We start from the raw sequence: 19,319 nt of genomic DNA on the forward strand, positions 1-19,319 counted from the left end.
CATTTAATTTATAATTTCTTTTTGCCCTTATTAAACTTTTAACTTTCTCAAAACTTTATTACAATAAATTTACATTTACAAAACATTATCAAGAGCCGATTAAGTAATTTTAATACACATATATGTATGTATGTGTGAAAGTTTTAAATTAACAAAATTTGAAGCGCCCTTTCAACTTTTCGCCAATAAAATCCGCAAAGGACTAAATCTAATTTTAATTTAAATTGTCATTGCAGTTGTAGTTGTGTAATTGAGTAATAAATTGAGAACGAAGTTTAGCAACTTCCCAACTCTCATAAAACGACAGGGAACATGCGCCCTTTTTGCTTTTTACCAAAGGACATAAACAAATGCAACAATGTGTTTTTCTAAAACTTGCATTAAAATCCTTAAGTTGTTGTAATTGTTGTTTATTTTTCTTTTTCTGTTAAGCAATTTTGTTGTTTTTATTTTTAGTTTTTGTTTTCTAGACAAATACCTTTAAGGGCAGGAAAACAGAAATAGAAAGTGAAACTATGCACATCCTTTAAAGTATCCTTGAGACTTCTTTTTATATATTTGGTTGTTGCTTTTTTTATTTATTTTTTTACAATTAGTAAGCTCGGAAGTTCTCATTTCCGTTTGCACCAAATTTCATCAAATAAAAAAAATAAAATAAAAAACTAAAGTGAAAATGCAAATGTAAATATAAACGAGCACGAGTATAAAAATGAAAATGTGTTTGTGTGTCAGAGTTGTCCTTAATTTCCATAAATGTATTTGGTTGGCTGATTTTAACGCAAAAGCAACAACAATTCCAACAACATGAACATGCAGCACATGATGTTTTAAAAACACGTGCAGTGTTTTTTTTGCGATTTTACTTTCACTTCACATTCTATCCCTCTCGCGCTGTTTTCCTTATAACGTTGTTATTTATTGCTAAAGAAAAAAGAAAGCGAAAATCGAAAAACTTAAAATAAACCATGACCTATCTTAACCGGAATTTTAGTTAGTAAATTAAAAGTCTATCATAAATAACTAAATTGTAATAAATGTACTTCATTTTAAACTATTCTAAAATATGTTACCCTAAACTATGAATTTTTTAGACCCATGTCTAAAATATTGAGTCCGATTTCAAAAGGTTAAAATATAAAATGGAAAAATTGGAAATGATAACTCAGACTAACAACAGAGAGACCAGAGTTTACTTTTCCAAAAGATTGAACTGTTTTGAATCTTATAGTAGTAAGTTTGAAAATATCACGTTATACGTCATTGAGGTCAATATATAATTATTTTCCGATAAAAATAACTTCTTAATAAATTCAGTTTCCATGATTTCGTTTTTTTTACAAATTGAATCAGCCTAATATATGTATTTCTGTACATATTTAGAGGAAGTAAATTTTAAACAATCTACACAAATGCCAAAATTTTTTGATGTGAGGTTAAGATGACGAACAAAGTATTCTTCGACCTCTTCAAATATTATGAAAGTTGATGACGTCATTGTTATTGAGGACATTCAGACATGTGTTTTTACTTTTTCTATATGTTGCAGCAGATGGCATATATTAGTATGTTTTTTCGTCATTATGTTTAAATTTATATGCAAATCTTGTTCGAATGGATGTCTAACAGTTTTTCGAAACAAATACAACAAGGTTAAGATTCACAAGGAAATGTTTATTTTCGAAGAAATTTGTATATCCATCTCCTTTTACATATTCTGGTTCTTATATAAATTTTATCCGTCTATCTATCCTTCAATCTATCTATTGAAATCAACTTTCTAAAGATCCTAGACATAGTTCGTTTGAAAGGAAGATGTATACCAGAGCGTTCAAATTGATTTCTCTCTCGAGTGATTTTAATTCGAGCCAAATAAATTGTTTACTTTCTTGTGAATTTATCTTTTTTTCTCGTGATTTTTAAAAATAAATCTCACGAGTGATATTTAAATTTAAGGAAAATAAATTTCTCTCATGAAACGAGTACATGAATTTTATAATATTGTAAATCTTAAGAAAATGAAAGTTAACTTTTTTATGTTTGAGTGTGTAAGCATACATGTGCATTTATGTATATGCATTTGTAAACTTTAAAGAGTTATGTTTGCCGGTCAATTTCAGAATTTTCATTTTGATTTTATGCCTTTTTACGATCTTTGTGCACGTGTGCAAATAGAAATATCAATTGTTACTGTAATTGAAGTAATCAAATCCGAAGAATTACACCTAGGCCTCTATCGGGCCTGTTTAGTACTCCTTAACCAGTGTCACAGGTGGGAATCGAACCCACCACCTCTGGTCTACCAGACTAGAACAGTAACCACTAACCTACCGGATGATATCCTTCCATCTGTCTATTTAAATTAACTTTCAAATCTAATAGGTCAAGATTTTTATTCAGAGCTTATAGATGGATTTAAAAAACTTGAATCAGAAGGTTTAAACTACATTATGTCTGGAATATTAAAATCTCCTAGAACAATTATCATATCACTAGGCTTGATACTTACGAACAAATGATAAATTTATTTTTTAATTTGTTCTTCAATAAAAATTATTTATTCTGAACGAAGAACGGAGATATATTTGGAATTTACTGCAGATTATTTCAGAACTATGGAACCTCTTTTCAAATTTATCATTTCAGAAACATGCCAAAGCTATGAAAATAAATAAAAAATGATTTCAGTTTTGTATTTATACCAAGAACATTATGATAACCAATGGATATAGAAAGATCATAAAATTCATTCAGATTACATTTAGCAATAGAAGAACTTCTTAATCCAAGCACTCTAAAAAATACACCTATAACTTTTTCCCAAGAAATATTATTGCGTAAACAATATTGGTAATATTTCTTATTAAATTTCTGCATAACCATTTTCTATTGGGTTTGAATATATATAAATCGATTTTAACTTTTTCAATTATATTTTTTCCTTGAAACAAGAAGCAAATTTTGTCTTAAGATGAAATAAATCAATTTAAATTATTTTTAAATTTACTTTAATTACGCACAATTAATAAATTTATATTTTTTTATTATTTTGTTAAAACATCAAATGATAGACGAATTGAATTTTGTCCAACTTCAATCAAATATGTTAATAGAAGGATATCAAATATTTACTGAACTTTTCACATACACTACGAATCACTTAAATAAGGAATTTAATTTTATTAATTTTCAACGAAAATATCTTATAAATTAAATATTGGAGGTTAATAAAATTATAGAATTTTAAACGTCATATTCTTATTATAAATTATGTGAAAAAAGTGAGTGGATATTTTGTTCCTCCTTAAGAAATTAATTTTTTTCTTAACCCACAAAAAAAAGAATTTTTTAGGCATCACTTGAATAGATAATTTTTATACCCACCATCAAAAAAGATGGGGGTATATTAATTTTGTCATTCTGTTTGTAACACATCGAAATATTGGTCGTAGACACATAAATGTATATATAGTCCTTATTAAAATTTAAGACTATCTAGCCATGTCCGTCCGTGAAATCACGATAGGGACCACACAAGAAGAGCTATTCTCTACTGCTAAGGTTTGTTTGGTATCGAAAATGGGCAATATCGGTCCACTTTTTCGGATAGCACCCGTGCTTCAAAAGCACGAGTATAACGATGAAATTAGACAGAAATAAGTTTCATATGAACCAAAATCTTTCTGTAAAAATTTTTGAGGATCGGTCCATAAATGACCCTACATCATATATAAGGTCCCCTTCAGAAAATGACTTTAACACTCATTACTGACCCAAAAATGTGAGTATAGCGATGAAATTGCCTTCAGAAAATGACTCTAACGCTCATTACTGGCTTAAAAATAAGAATATAGCAATGAAATACAATACACATAAGTTTTATGCGAGTTAAAATCTCTCTACTAAATTAAATATGGATCGGTCCATAACTGACCCCACACTCCCTAATAAAGTCCCCTTCAAAAAATTACTTTAATTCTCATTACTGGCTTTAAAATACGAATATAGCAATTAAATTCGACACACATAAGTTCCATGCGAGCTAAAAGGTTTCTGTAATATTTAATGTGGATTGATTCCCTACCCCCCATATAAGGTCCCCTTCAGAAAATACTTTAACAGTCATTACTGGCTTAAAAATGTGAGTGTAGCAATGAAATTCAGTACAAGTAAGTTTCTTATGAACCAAACCCTCTCTACCAATTTTTTTAAGATCGGCCCATAAATGACCCTACCCTCCCATATAAGGTCCCCTTCTGAAAATCACTTTAACTTTATAGTTACGAAATTCCACACAAATAAATTATATACGAGCCAAAATCTCTCTACCAAATTTAGTGAGGATCGGTCCATAATTGACCCCACCGGCTATATAAGGTCTCCTTCAGAAAATTACTTAAACGAACAGTAGTGCCTTAAAACATGAGTTGTGAAATTCGCTAACGAGTTTCATGCAAAATGTGTTAGTAATTCACCCTACCCCCCATATATGTTAGTTCCCTTTAAAAAAATTACATTAGCGCTAATTACTGTCATAAAAATGCGAGTACAGATGTGATATTCAATGTAAACAAGTTCTATATGAACCAAAATCAGTGTACAAAATGTTATGAGGATAAGATCATTTTTAGAAAATTTGATGAATAAAATTCAAAAAATTACTTGTCAAGCGATGAAAATCGACATAAGAAAGTTTATACATAGGGCCATAATTCTTCATTCCAAATTTGATGGGGACTGATCTATTTTTTCAATTTAAAATGATTAATGTTATAATGTCTTTATTATACGAGAATGCCCTAAAAAGTTCCAAAAAATTGAGCGGTGAAGCTATTCAATAAAATCTAGTGATTTTAAGCTCTTATCAATCGTATTCCCGCCTTTTAAGACTGATTTGCATAAATTTGCTTTCTTTTGTGGTACACTTTTCTAACAAGCTTTCGCTTTCATATGAGCAGGACAATATAAAATTGATACAGCTTGTTGACGAAATCACTGTTTTACAACTCTGCGAAGTTAGTTGGAGAATTTTTTTGTTAGACGATCAACAAAAAAATTTTTAAATTGTGAAAAAGCGTCTCTTAATGTTCTCTACTATGTTCCAATTGTTCTTTTTTGTCTCAAATACAAATTTGACAGTGCCATATTAGGTTATGACACCCCAGACCACAACTCCGCCTTGTCCGTTGTCCTTACCATGAAAATGTATATCATACACACATTATATTTATTATTATATTGTGAAAAAACAAGTTGGAAAAGTTAGGTAAAAAGCTAACTAACAAATGAAAATTTAGAGTCATTTTTGGAACTTTAAACAACATGTTGTAATCCAAACATTCGAAAGCCATCACTCCCATTGAATTTGTTCCATGTACTATTAACTTGTAAGAAAATTTTTAATTCTTTAAAGTATTAATTGAAAAGTTCCCTATAAACGTATCAGCGATAAGATGTAAGTCATGATCATATTTTCCAAAATTTTAGTGTTTTTTGAATTAAAACATATTTTTTAGAAAATAATTAATTAATTAATAATGTGGAGAGTTTGGATACAGTTAAATACTAAAAACTTGGTTTATTTGAAAATTTTAATCTTTTTTTAAAGAATTTTATATTGTTTGCACGCTTTCTATAAAAAGGTTCCAAAAAATTTAATATTTTTAAATATTGCACGTTTTAATGACAGTGATCTATTTAATATTGATTTATTTTAACAAAAAATTTTAGCTATAAATTAGGGAACAGAAAGTGTATTATGGACCCATCCTTACAAAATTTGGTAATGAGATTTTGGATCCAATAAATCTTTTTATACCCTACACCACTTTAGTGGGGAGGGTATACTGGGTTTGTGCTGATGTTTGTAACATACAAAAATATATGTCCTATACTGGCCTTGAAGTATACCAAATGACATAGAATCGTTTTCTGAGTCTATTTATTTCACCTAGCCCCCATACAACATACTTACCTGTATATCGATAAAAAGCGGCACAACTAAGTTTTATACAAGCCTTAATGACCTTACCAAATTTCAGAAAGATCGGCCCTAGCACCCATACAAAGTCCCCTTTAGAAAATTACTTGAACGTCCAAAATTAACTTATAAACACAAATATCGCGGTGAAATTCAGCACAAATAAATATTATATAAATATATCCACAAAACTTTATCGGGCTTGGTCCATATTTGCCCCTAGCCCCATATAAAGCCTCTTTCAGATATTTCGATTTTCGGAACAATGAATTATTATAAAGAATAAATCACATTTAATATTCATAACTGTTGTAGGATATCATTTGGTCTGTCACGCCCGACTGACTATACTTTTATACTTGTTTGTCTTGATTTTCATCATTATACTTGTATTTTAGCCTTCGTTTTCGAAAGAGGACTCTATATGTGGGTAGGGTCAATTTTGAATCCATCCTTATTAAATTTGGTACAGATATATGTGTTCTTATAAACTTATTTATTTAGAATTTCGTCGCTATACTGCTACTGTTATGTCAATTATGATCGTAATTTTCTGAAAGATTTCTTATATTGGGGTTGATCAATTATGGTTCGATGTCCGCAATACATCACAGTATTCTAAAAAATTTTCTCGATTGTTGCCACTATGACACTTATACTGTATTATGGCAAATTCCTTTCATTTATCACTGACTGTAATATCACTGTTGCCCAACTCTAATAAATGTTTATATTTATATAATAAATATTAAAAAAACATATGAAAATTCACAAAGTATTTGTAGTCAATAATCTTCCTTGCAGAATTGTCTTGTATATAATTAAAACAAAATTTTTTTTTGAAGTCAATTCATAAAGTGTTTGTAATGTTTCAATAAATAAACATTTTGTGGCTCTTTCAAAACCCATGTTTTGTGAACTGTAAATTTCGGCCCTTCCGATTCAAAAGTTTGCCGACCCCTTTACTAGACTATTGACTTTACTATAGTATATATACTATAGGCCAGACTACAAAGACCTGTTTCACACTGGGAAGCTTTTGTTGAAAACCTTTTAATTTGGCTTGTGAGAGAAAGAGATATTTCTTTCTCTTTCTCACAGGAAAATCAAAAGTTTACCAAAAAAAATTTTCCTAGTGTGAAACAGGTCGGGAAAATCGTCAAATTGCTAACACTGGGCATGAGTCAAAATTATTATGGTAACACAGAATCTTAAAGAAATTTACAGGATATTAAGGCGACAGCTTCCGCATACGTTTTTTCAGTCAAATATTGTTTATTTTAATAAAAATTGCACATTATTTCGCTCATTTCCTACAAGACTCCAAAATTCGTTTTTTAGAACATTGGGCTGCAAAACAAAACATGCGTCATACTAAAGTCTTTCACCGGTGTGAGTTAGATTTTTAGTAACGTAAGAACTAAAACTAATGTTTGACGAATATTAGATAAATAAGATGAGAATTTTAAAATTAGTAAAATGTCATTAAACATTCAAACTGACAGGCACACTAGCAACTGGCCAACCGATCTACCCACACCCAAATTGTAAAATTTTACAAAACTTATGAAATATATTTTTTTTGCAAAATCTATATATATTATTTTTAAGCTTTTTGAGTTCTGGAAAAATTGTTAATTTCACTGAAAGTGAATAACATAACTTATTTTAAAGTATTTTGAATATTTTGTTTTTTTGTTTTTGAAGAATATTTGCTTTTGTACATTTTGTACATAGATTTTGTTTTGTTGGTCAGTTATAGACCAATCGTCATAAAATTCGGCATAAAGAATTATAATAAAAAATAATGAAGTAATCATGGATGCTTTATATATGAGGGATAGATTCAATTGTGTAAAAAAATTGTATAAAACTTATTTTTTGTCAATTTTCATCGCTGTACTCATATTTTTAAGGGGACCTTAATAGGGGGTAGGGTAAGTTACCAATAAATCCGAATTAAATTCGCTAGGAAGATTACATTTGTATAAAAGTAGTTTATTTCGAATTTCTCCGTTAAACACGTATTTTTACGTCAGTAATGAGCGTTAAAATCAATTTTTGAAGGTGACCATATGTGGGGGTAGGGTCAATTATGGACCGATTGCCGTAAAATTTGCTAGAGAGATTTTGGCTTATATAAAACATATTTATGTCGAATATTTTTAAGTCGGTAATGAGTATTAATGTCATTTGGTAGAGAAATTTTGATGCATATAAAAATTTGTGGAAAAATTTAACTCGTTTGCTCTTTACGTTCTAACCCTATCGTGCTTTCAACAGACAGACGGACGGACAGATGAACAGACGGATGGACATGGTTAGATCGCCTTAGAATTTAATAAGGACCCAAAATATATACGACCAATGTGTTACAAACGGAGTGACAAAATCAATATACCCCACTCATCTTGGGTATATGTTGGGTATAAAAAGCACTAAATGCACTGTCATAAAATTAGAAAGCACCACTTTAGTGCCTTTTTGAAGAAAGGCACCATGAGCAAAATTTTCCGCGTTTGGCACACCAAAAAGCACCGCAAATAGTGCTAAAAGCACTAAGTTGGCAACACTGCTGTTAGTCGCTAGCAAATTTCCGGAAAAACCTTAAAAATCCGATGTAATTGTGAAACGGAGAAAAAATGATTTCTATGAACGTCAAATCATTCACAATTAATTTATGATAATATGTACATAATTGATGACATTTTTGAGTTCTTATTAAAATCTTTTGATTTTACTGGTTGTAACGTCCTGTAAATTAAATTGTTTTGCAAGATTAATTTCGTTTTTACGCGGCAACTGAAATCTTAGCCGCCTCACAGTCGATTTTAATTTCAGCCGTCGAATATAATAATGTTAGCCGTCGTCGTTAATGTTTGTCGGCACAGGACTTTAATTTTGCTGGGGTAATTTCACAAATTTATGGCAAAAAGTAAAATACAGTTTAAAAGTATATTTTAAACAAAAAAGCGCAATATAGTGAGTTTTATTGGAAATCATAGAGAAGTTTAAGTTTACAATTGATAATAAGATTTAAAAGCATCAAAGGAAAACAAGAAAAAAATCAATAAAATTCCCTACATTAGGAATTTGCAAACAAATGTGAATCAAACGCAGCAGCAGCATCAAAAACAACAACATCAAATCTGGCGCATAAAAAACAGGAAAATGTCAGACGAAGAAGATTCTATGTCTGAAGGCTTTTCAGCAAGTGAGGATGAGTGGAAGCCCAGCAAAGATATTAAGGGGGGCGAGTCATCAGATGATGATGATAGCGATTTTGAAGGATCGCCCTTAGCTGAAGCTGCAAGTGGAGGAAGTGGAACAAGTGCGGGACGAAAAAGGTATATTTCAACTTCATAGGTTTTTTGACATTGTTTTTTTATTATTTTTTGTATTAAAGGGGAGAGCCAAAAGCTCGCAGTGCTGCCAAACAAACATCATCAAAAAAACGCACTGGGTTATCACTGCGTGCCAAACTTTATAACAAATATAGGCCACCACCCAAAACATTTTCACCACCCAGCGGTGTTGCTGGGAAGAACTCCCCCTCAGCATCTACATCACGCACGAATTCAAAAAACGCCACGGCGCCCAATGAAAGCAAAAGTATCAAACGATTAAATAATGCCGACGAAGATTCAGGCTCCAGCAGTGATTCCAGCATTGATAACTATCTAGTTAATCCCGAAGATTTGGATATTCAATCCAGTTTTTTCAACGTTGAAACTAAGTCAACCAAAAGACCTTCAGTCTCACCTGTTCCCGTTTTTGATTGTAACGCCGGTCTTGGAAATCTTACTGACTCTGGGTCAGATGACGATCTGGTTGAGGCGAAAAAAGATGAAAAAGCTTTTGACTTTAATAACTTGCTTGAGTATGCTAAAAGTCTGGAACGCGTTAAGGAAAGCGTTGCCAAGCATAATGCTGAAGAATCTAGTAAAAAATCGTCAGCATCTACAAATATTGATACTTTAGATGTATATGCCGTGCTTGCATTGGGCGAAAAGCAACAAAATCGTTCACACAACGATGGAGAAGATGAAGATGATGAAGACGACGATGACGTTATCGGCAACGAACAAAAGCCAAACAAAAGTCAACCTTCAAAACTAAACAAGACAAAATCTACAAGAATTAAACGACATACGAAAACACGTCCTACATCAACTGTGGCCGCCAATGATACCGACGATTCTGATTGGGAAGAAGTAGCAGGTAGGAAACGCAAGTAGATATTTGTAGTTTAGGTATTTTATGAAAAAAATATTGCTTAATGTTGATGTGGTTTAAAAATAACACCATTTATCTTTCTGAAGTTGTTGTATTTTGCCCAAGATATTAATTTTATTTTATTATAAAAACCGGATGATGCTGAAAATACTATTATTGTATCTTAAAGTCTCATTGTGCGCTTCCAATGGTTTTATATATAAAATTCTGAGACTCTGTAGATATTTAAAACAATTATGCTGTTAGCAAAAATTAAAAAAAAACATGGCAAAGTTAAGCAAAACAACTCATAATTATAAATGAAGTGAATAAAAAACATCTGAATGAGTTTTAAATATGTGAAAACAAAAAAAATAATCTAAAAATTTAGATCAACTAAATTTTCTTATTTACTCAGAATTTATTATTATTATTTACTTTATAGTTCTTGATCTCTAATTTTTTATTCGAATAAAAATGGAACGTTTTATTTTAGTAATCGTCTAGACATGTACATTTGTCGTCATTATTAATAAAAAACAAACAACAACAACAAGAAATAGCAGCTCGCTAATTAGTATAAATGTTTTTGTTATTAACAAGAACCTTAATATATTTTGAATTATATTCATTTATCCATATTCAACCATTCTAGAGATTTTGAAAACGTGATTTTGATCTTATATATATATTAGGAAAATCTAATTTAAGGGGAATAGATTGTTAGATTCGGTTTCAGAAAACATTAATTCTTTAAAAAAGTATTCTTTGGTATCTGTGTTAAAAATTTGTTGGTCTGTTTAAAAAGCAATATGAGATTTAGTCTGCAATTGACCTCATCTTGATTGAGATTAAAACCAGTTTTTATATTTTTTGTAGTAATTAATAATTGTTTTTGCACAAGGCGGTAGATGTTTTACTTTCTAACTAATTTTTTTTTTTTAAATTTTTTGTACCCATGTCTAATATGAATATGAATGTTATTTAAGAATATGGAAACAGATTAATAGATAATGGGCATTTTTTTTTAAATACTTAAGAAAATAAATAATGGACGATATAAAAATACAAAGTGAATCAAAATAATTTTCAAAATCTTTTACACATTTTTTTTATATTTTAATGTCATTTCATAAAACTATGGTTGTGATATATATTTTTAAAATTTTATTTATTTTAACAATGCATTTAAGGGTTTCTTAACATTATTTTTAATTTTATTGTTATTTGTAGCTAATACATACATACCATATTTAGTTAACTTTTTTTATTCTAATTTATAATAAATTTACAACATTTTATGCTAGAATTTTCTTTTAGCACGCATTGTTTCTTAACTATGTTTTAAAAAAATATACTTTTGGTGTTTATGATTTGGTATAAAAAAGACACATACAGATATTAACAGAATATATTAAAATAAATGTAAAGAAATAATTTTTGTTAAAAATCTAAAAATATAATAAAATACATAGAAACTGAAACACTTCAAAATTTATTCAAAATTCAGTAGCAAGTAATTAATATGTATTTTTTAACTAAAAAAAATAGTGAAATTGTATTAAAATACATTTCAAATAAAAAGTGGAAAAGCTTAAATAACATCAATTTTTATAAAAAGAAAGTTGATTTATAGTTACCAAAAAAAGATAAATATTGTTGTTTAAATTAGTAATAAAAAAATAAAATCAAAAATTAATTTAATTAAAATTATAAAAAAAATTAGAGAACTGAATTTTAAACGAATTTACTTTAAATATTGTATTCACATTAAATACGAAATATACAAAAAAAATAAATAATTGTTAAAAACAATAAAAACATATTCTAAATCTACTTGTAATACACTAGATTACACTACATTATTATAATTATTATTAGTTTAGTTTAGTCATTATTAAAAATTTAAATTAAAGAATAACATAAAATTCAAAATTTCATAATTGAAGAGATATTTTGAAAATTTTAACTTATATGCTGTGGACTTTTGACAAAATCTCCTATTTGGGTAAAAAGGAGCATAAAACTATTTAAACATAGTGTCATATCTTTAGATCTAGAGAGCATAGACTTACCCCGACTAGACAGAAATATTCGCCTTTATGTTGACTACATTTGGGGAAATTGTCTTATGTCGAGATAGGAGAATTTGCAAAACGTCCACATTAATACATTTGAAAAAGGAAATGTAACATTTAATAAAAAAACAGGACATTTGGGATTTTTATATCAATATCAGCCAGTAAACAGAGGTTCTAAATCCATATGTTCTGAAATAGTTTAATTTAAAGAATACATAACACGTTTTGGGAAAAATTGGAAATATAGTTAAAAAATACTGACGTTTCCATAAATTTTTAAGCAATACAGAGTAAATTTCGATTCTTATTGGAAAGCAGTATAATTGTTAAACATATATGGCTCTGTGAGCTCGGTAATTAATTCATGAAAATTAATAGGTTAACTATTTTATTAAAAAAATTCTTTTGTTTTATTTATATATTATATAATTTTCGTAATTATTTCCATTTTTACGACTTTATTTTGTATTGAAAACTAAATTTCGTCAAAAACTACGCATTAGAATTCCATGATTAGTATCTCAAGAAAAAAGTATTTAATTCTTCTTTCATATCGTATTTTATTGGTATTCAAAAAATTTGGCATTGGAAAAATAATAGAAAAGATTCATAGTATTGCATAGGCGACATAAGGTATGATTTTTTAATCGTTGTTTTTGTATTTTATTTTGAAAATTGTTATTATAAATGAAGTTATTTACTTTTTACGTTTATAATAAAGTTTTTCTTTTGCCGTTTAATTTACCGCATGGTTCCTGACAGCTTTGAGAAAATTTAGTTTTCACCACAAAATGAAGTCATTTCTATTATTTTTTTCCACTACTGTATTGTTTTGCGTTTAGAATTGGCGTTTCACCTACCGATTTAGAATAACTTTCTGAATCTAATAAGGCATCACTTAGCTCCCAGGTCACAGGCCCATATTTAAGTTTAGAAAGGCCAATTAATTAGTTACATACGTCGTAATTAAGCTAAAAATCAATCTTAATTATTTTTTATAAAAAATACTATACTTGTTTATTGTATTTATTAATTTTTTTATTTAAAATACAAAACCTTTTAACTAAATGTGTCCATTTAAAATAGAAAACTGTTTTTAACTAGAATAAAAATTTCAGTAATGGAAAAGTGACTACTGAGTCAATGACTTAAATAATTTCGTATGTAATACTTTGGTTCTACATAAGATTACATATTAATAGTTTTTCCAAAAATGTCATTGAGTCGGCTAATAAGCAAAAAATAGAACAGCAAATTATGATACGTTTAGCTCAACAGTAAACATTAAGCATTTAAAGCATATATGTATTTCATATTTAACCTGGTTTATTAATAATTAAAAAAAGAACTTAGCCATAAATTTTTTAATTAAAAAAAATCTCTCATTATTCAAACTTAGTTTTTTTTTAATAAAATAAAATAAAATATATTGAAAAATAATAGAAAATAATTATTTAAAACTTAAACAAAGAAAATCCCTATACTACAAGCCTTCATAGATAAAAAAAGAAATCATCATTGTTATTGTGTTGTTACAATTGAAATCTAATATAAAAATATAAATGTAATTAAATAAAATTAAATCTATAAAATAAATTAAATATTTAAAAGCACTAACACAACCAACACTTGCTGAAGAAAGTAAAAAATAAAAAAAAATCTTAAATAAAAAACACTAATAAAATAAATGTTATTTAAAATGCAACAAACTAAACATAATTGTGTTTTGGCTTTCTTTTTAACTTACTAATTTTTTTAATTATTAATACACGTTGCTATAACAAATATGTAGTAGCTTTTATTTGTTAACCCTTAAATGCATGTTTTCTAATATATTTTCTATAACTATTGGATTATAATTAATATTTTATTTATATTTATTATAATTATATTACAAACACTTTATCTCCTAAAAAAGTATATTTGTATTACTTTGCCCATAAATTAAATTATTGGAATACAATTGTCATTCCAGTTTAGGCTGGCAAATAAAAGTAATTATTAAATGTTATAAAAGTTTAAGAAAATATAAAACAAATTTTTATCAAATCAAAACTCTAAAATTTGTAAAATTCTGGACTCTTGGAATGAAGGCAGATGAAGTGTTTTACCAAATCGCCTCGAAATTTAACATATGTTACAACTGCTTATTCATTATAGCGCTTTCGTTTGCATTTAAGGGTTAATATAGAAAGTAAACGGTTTAATAATTCCATACTTAAATCATATTGTTTTGAACAAAGAACGTTTTATTCCCCAACATAGGCTTCGAATATGTATATTTAGGCGATTTTAGTAAAAATACTATTCCTACTTCATTCATTCATGTATCCACAGCTTAAGCCTACGAAGTTTTTGTCTTTATAACATTGATTACTGATGTTACGTTCCTAGATGTCTAGAATGACTAAAATACATTTATATTGTTGACCATGGTATAGAGGATATATGTATATTTTTATACCCACCATCAAAAAAGAAAGGGGAATATTGGTTTTGTCATTCCGTTGGTAACACATCGAACACACATCCCGCCTTGAAACATTCCATTTACGGCATACGGTTTGATGGTGGGCATATAAGATTCAGCGTAGTCGAAAATGTATAACACTCTTACTTTTTGCTCTAGTAAGTCTAGTATATTTAGAAAAGGCTTTTTAAATTCCTGTACCATATACAAATGTTTTTTGTAATATTTTTCCTTAAAACTCGTCGTTCTGTTCGCTTGATTTTTTTTGATAAACATTTATCGTATAGTAAGTGAAAGGCATGTTATACATTTAAAAAGAAGTATTTTAAATTTGTTTCTTCAATTTGTGCTCTACTTACAGATACTTCAGAAGGTATTGACACCACAGCAACTTCAAGCGACATTTCACATATTGGAAGCCTTGAAATACACGTAGATTTGCCATCTCGCAATCGTGAGAAAAAAATAAAGACCCAACAAGACATAGAAATGGCTTTTAAACGTAGACTAAATCGAGATATTAAGGAACGTCAAGTTCTACTGCACAAAGCCAGTTTGTTGTGTCATTTTGGTCGTACATTTTTTTACAATCGTTTGTTAAACGACACAATCTTAATGCCAAAAGTTTTAAAGCTTTTACCCAGTAAATCCGCATATCCGCCTGACAGAGGAACTGAAATAAAATACTTTCAGTCAATGGTGACTTGGTTTAAGAGTGCGATCAAATTAAAAACACAAAATTTATATCCTGAAAAATCAGCAGCTAAAACCAAAACCAAAGCACACCTTGAACTTTTGAAACAAATTGAGAAAAAAGAAGCTCGTAGCAAACAGGATATGATTTTCATATTTATTATTCTGCTACGTGGTATGGGACTCCAATGTCGTTTGATTGTAAATATGCAACCGATGCCCTTGAAACCTGCTCAATCAGATTTACTATCGCTTAAATTGAAAAAAGATGATGATGAAAGGGGTGATAAAAATGTTTCCGTTTCTTCTAAAAAGATCAAGAAAGAGGATCGAGATACAGATAGTAACACTGAAGCAATGCCTCAGGCTTACTGTTCTAAAGTTAAGATAATGAAACAGGAGAGCACAGATAGTGAACAAAAAACAGTTGAAGCTAAGAAAAGCATAAAAAATGTACCTAAAAGTGATGCAAAAGAAAAAGTAGAAAATGAACAAGAAGTTAAATCTAAGAAAATTAAAAAGTCCAAGCAAAGTTCCTCTGTAGACAGTGAAGATGTCGTAAAAGTAGAAGAACACCAAAAAACAAGTAGGAAATTAACAAACTCAAAGGAAATGGAAAATCGGAATAACACTAAACGCACTAAATCAGAATCTGGTATGAAAAAAGAAAAGGTAACAAAAACAAATGCTAAAGAAAAACATATTGATGAAAAAACACAAGCATCGGCAACTACTATAAATGTTAAAGAGCCTAAGGGTGACAAGAATGAAGAAAACCCTAAATCGAAAGAGAAAACAATAAAGGGGACGGCAGTTAAGAAAACTAAAACTACTGTAACAAGCAGCCTGGCTTCAGGAACTAAAACTTCAGAACCTTCAGCAAAAGACATCAATAACGAGAAAAGTAGCGGCCCCGATGATTTGGAAAATTCACAAAAAGAAAATAAAACTAAATCTCTAAACAAACCTACTTTGTCACGATTAAAGCGTACTAAAGCAATCGACAGCAGTGATAAGCAAGAGGAAAAACCTAACAAGAGACCTACAATTGAGGCCGGCACCTTGGTCATACCAAAAATTGTCGTACAAGCTGGAAAAGACCTAAATCCTACTGAACAACCCACCACCTCAAAACAAACACGAAGTACTCGGTCTCGTAGTAAATCACCACAGGCCCATATATCTACAGCTTTTCTATTACAAAACTCACACTACAAAGAAAAATTCCCAGGTATTATACAGCAAAATACAAATGTTAAAAAGAAAACGATTCGTGGTAAAAGTCCCATTAATAAAGCAAAAATATCAACCGATTTTCTAATACATCCTCAACCTATCAGTGTTCCAAAACGAGTTCTACGTTCACGTCAAAAGACCAACGAAGATTCTCAAGATGATACCAAAACTATGCAAGTTGAAATACCTCAGTTAGACGGAGCAAATGATAATGATGCTGATTGTGAGAATAATATTTTGAACTCGAAAAATGGCAAAAAGAAACGTCGCCCAAACATAAAAAAATTAAAGACCCAACGTAGTACAGACAATTCCGATGAAGATTTTGAACCGTCACCACCGAAAAAACCAAAATCTGCACCTTCTTTAGCTAAACAAGATCGTCGTGTATTATCGTCTGATGATGAAAATGATAATGCGGATAGTGCTGAGAAGGCGAAACGTAAACAGACTGCTGGCGATATGTGGATTGAAGTTTGGTGTGATGTTGAGGAACAATGGATTTGTGTCGATATATTTAAAGGAAAAATACATTGCGTCGATACAATAAGAGTAAGTTTAAGCTTTTTTTTTAATTTGATAAAGATGCAATATTGAATAAAAAATTCACGTAGACTTCAATGAAACATTTGTTAACGGCAATTATACTAAGGATTAAATGTTTACTTCAATTTTACGACAATTCCTTCTGAGATGTCTGCCAAAGCATTGTCTACATATTAAAGTGATATTCAAATTTCATTGAACAACAATTTTTTAGAACCTACATTTATAACACTATTCATTACACAGAAAAATTATTAATTACCTACATTATTTTATTTTTTATTCAGAAATCCGCTTCGCCCTCTTTGGCATATGTCTTTGCATTTCAAAATGATTTAAGTATTAAAGATGTTACTGCTAGATATTGTCCGAATTGGACTACCGTCGTACGTAAATCTAGAGTAGATAAAGCCTGGTTAGACACAGCGATTTGTAAGTATGTGGGTCATCGTACAAAGCGTGACATAAAAGAGGATCAAGAATTGCGACGTATTCATGAAGAGAAACCGATGCCAACCGCTATTGGAGACTATAAAAATCACCCATTTTATGCTTTGGAACGGCATTTATTAAAATTCGAAGCCATATATCCACCCAATGCGCCAACACTCGGCTATATTCGCGGAGAAGCTGTGTATTCCAGAGATTGTGTTCACACTTTGCACTCCAGGGATATTTGGCTTAAGCAAGCCCGAACCGTAAAATTAGGTGAAAAACCATATAAAATTGTAAAGGCACGACCCAAGTGGGATAGGGTAAGTGTATATCAATAAAAAGTATCATAAGTATAATATAATATTTATATTTTTCTCAAGATCACTCAAACTGTCATAAAAGATCAACCACTTGAAATTTTTGGTTACTGGCAAACACAGGATTATGAACCACCCACAGCTGAAAACGGTCTGGTACCACGTAATGCATACGGTAATGTTGAGTTATTCAAACCGTCCATGTTGCCCAAAAAAACCAAACATATACGTTGTAAGTATAAAAAATTATAAGGTAATACTATGTATATCACTGAATAATGATAATATTTATTCTTTCTCAAGTGCCTGGTCTTAACCGAATTTGCAAAAAACTTGGGATCGATTGTGCCAATGCTGTAGTCGGCTTTGATTTTCATCAAGGCGCTTGTCATCCCACCTATGATGGCTTTATTGTTTGTGAAGAATTCGAAGATCAAGTTGTTGCCGCCTGGCATCAAGATCAAGAAGAACAGGAACGCAAAGAACAGGAAAAATATGAGGCTCGAGTTTATGGCAACTGGAAGAAACTTATTCGAGGTCTTCTTATCCGTGAACGTCTAAAGATAAAATATAATTTTTAAAACTGAAATCATTCAACAAAGTAAATGCAGCGTTTTATGCTACAGTCGCGCACTATGTACAAACATACGCATCAATAACCATACACTCTCTATTATTCCAGTTATGTTTTTTTATATTTTTTTATTAATGTTTATTATTATATTTTTATATTCATATCATTCATATATTTTCGTTTGTATGCTAAATTTGGTCTATGTTTTCAGAAATTTCTGGCACGAATAAAAACTCCATTTAAAATAGAATTTGGTGTACATATTTGTTTTAATCACCCCTATTCTGGATTTCGATTACGTTTACGCATTCAGTTACACAACGATCGAAAAAAGGTATTCCAATCAAAAACTGAATCGTAAGAAAAAGAAGAAGCAATTCCATTTCGTTTCAATGCTTTATGAATGTATGTATTCTGCGTTACGATCATACCTACGTTTTTGAAAGTTGTTAATGTGGCGGAAAGTAGGATCGAAATGCAGAATACCGAAGCTGCCAAACGGAGAAAATTTCGATTCGAATTGAAATGTAGAATAGGGGCCAATAAATTTTGTGAATATATTTATTCAGATCGAAAATAGTTTAGCTTAATGGGGTTGTGTACCATTAGGAATCTACTTCCTAGCCATGTTCTTCTAACACTCTAGTCTAGAACAATAACAAATAATCTGTTTTATTTTTTTAGATCTTATTAATAGACTCCAAACTTGTAGCCATTACGTTTAGGCTGTAATTCTCAATGGGTAATTAATTAATGAGAATGTCTACTTATACCA

General features: G+C 29.7%; 1 protein-coding gene across 2 annotated transcripts; it reads left to right on the forward strand.

Annotated features, from left to right (window-relative positions):
* Positions 1–8,844: 8,844 nt before the first annotated feature.
* Positions 8,845–18,794, forward strand: LOC111675198 (DNA repair protein complementing XP-C cells homolog). 2 transcript variants are annotated; one of them, XM_023435921.2, is made up of 6 exons: positions 8,848–9,324; positions 9,384–10,198; positions 15,105–17,224; positions 17,506–17,973; positions 18,034–18,202; positions 18,274–18,794. In XM_023435921.2, exons 1-6 carry the CDS (start codon positions 9,149–9,151, stop codon positions 18,549–18,551), a joined length of 4,026 nt encoding a protein of 1,341 aa, XP_023291689.2. In that variant the 5' UTR covers positions 8,848–9,148; the 3' UTR covers positions 18,552–18,794. The 2 variants fall into 2 exon arrangements, with proteins under 2 accessions (XP_023291698.2, XP_023291689.2); XM_023435930.2 differs by lacking the exons at positions 15,105–17,224; positions 17,506–17,973; positions 18,034–18,202; positions 18,274–18,794 and having other exon boundaries at positions 8,845–9,324; positions 9,384–11,346.
* Positions 18,795–19,319: the final 525 nt, after the last annotated feature.

The sequence above is a fragment of the Lucilia cuprina genome, chromosome 6 (genome assembly GCF_022045245.1).
Source record: "Lucilia cuprina isolate Lc7/37 chromosome 6, ASM2204524v1, whole genome shotgun sequence".
Classification (NCBI taxonomy): domain Eukaryota; kingdom Metazoa; phylum Arthropoda; class Insecta; order Diptera; family Calliphoridae; genus Lucilia; species Lucilia cuprina.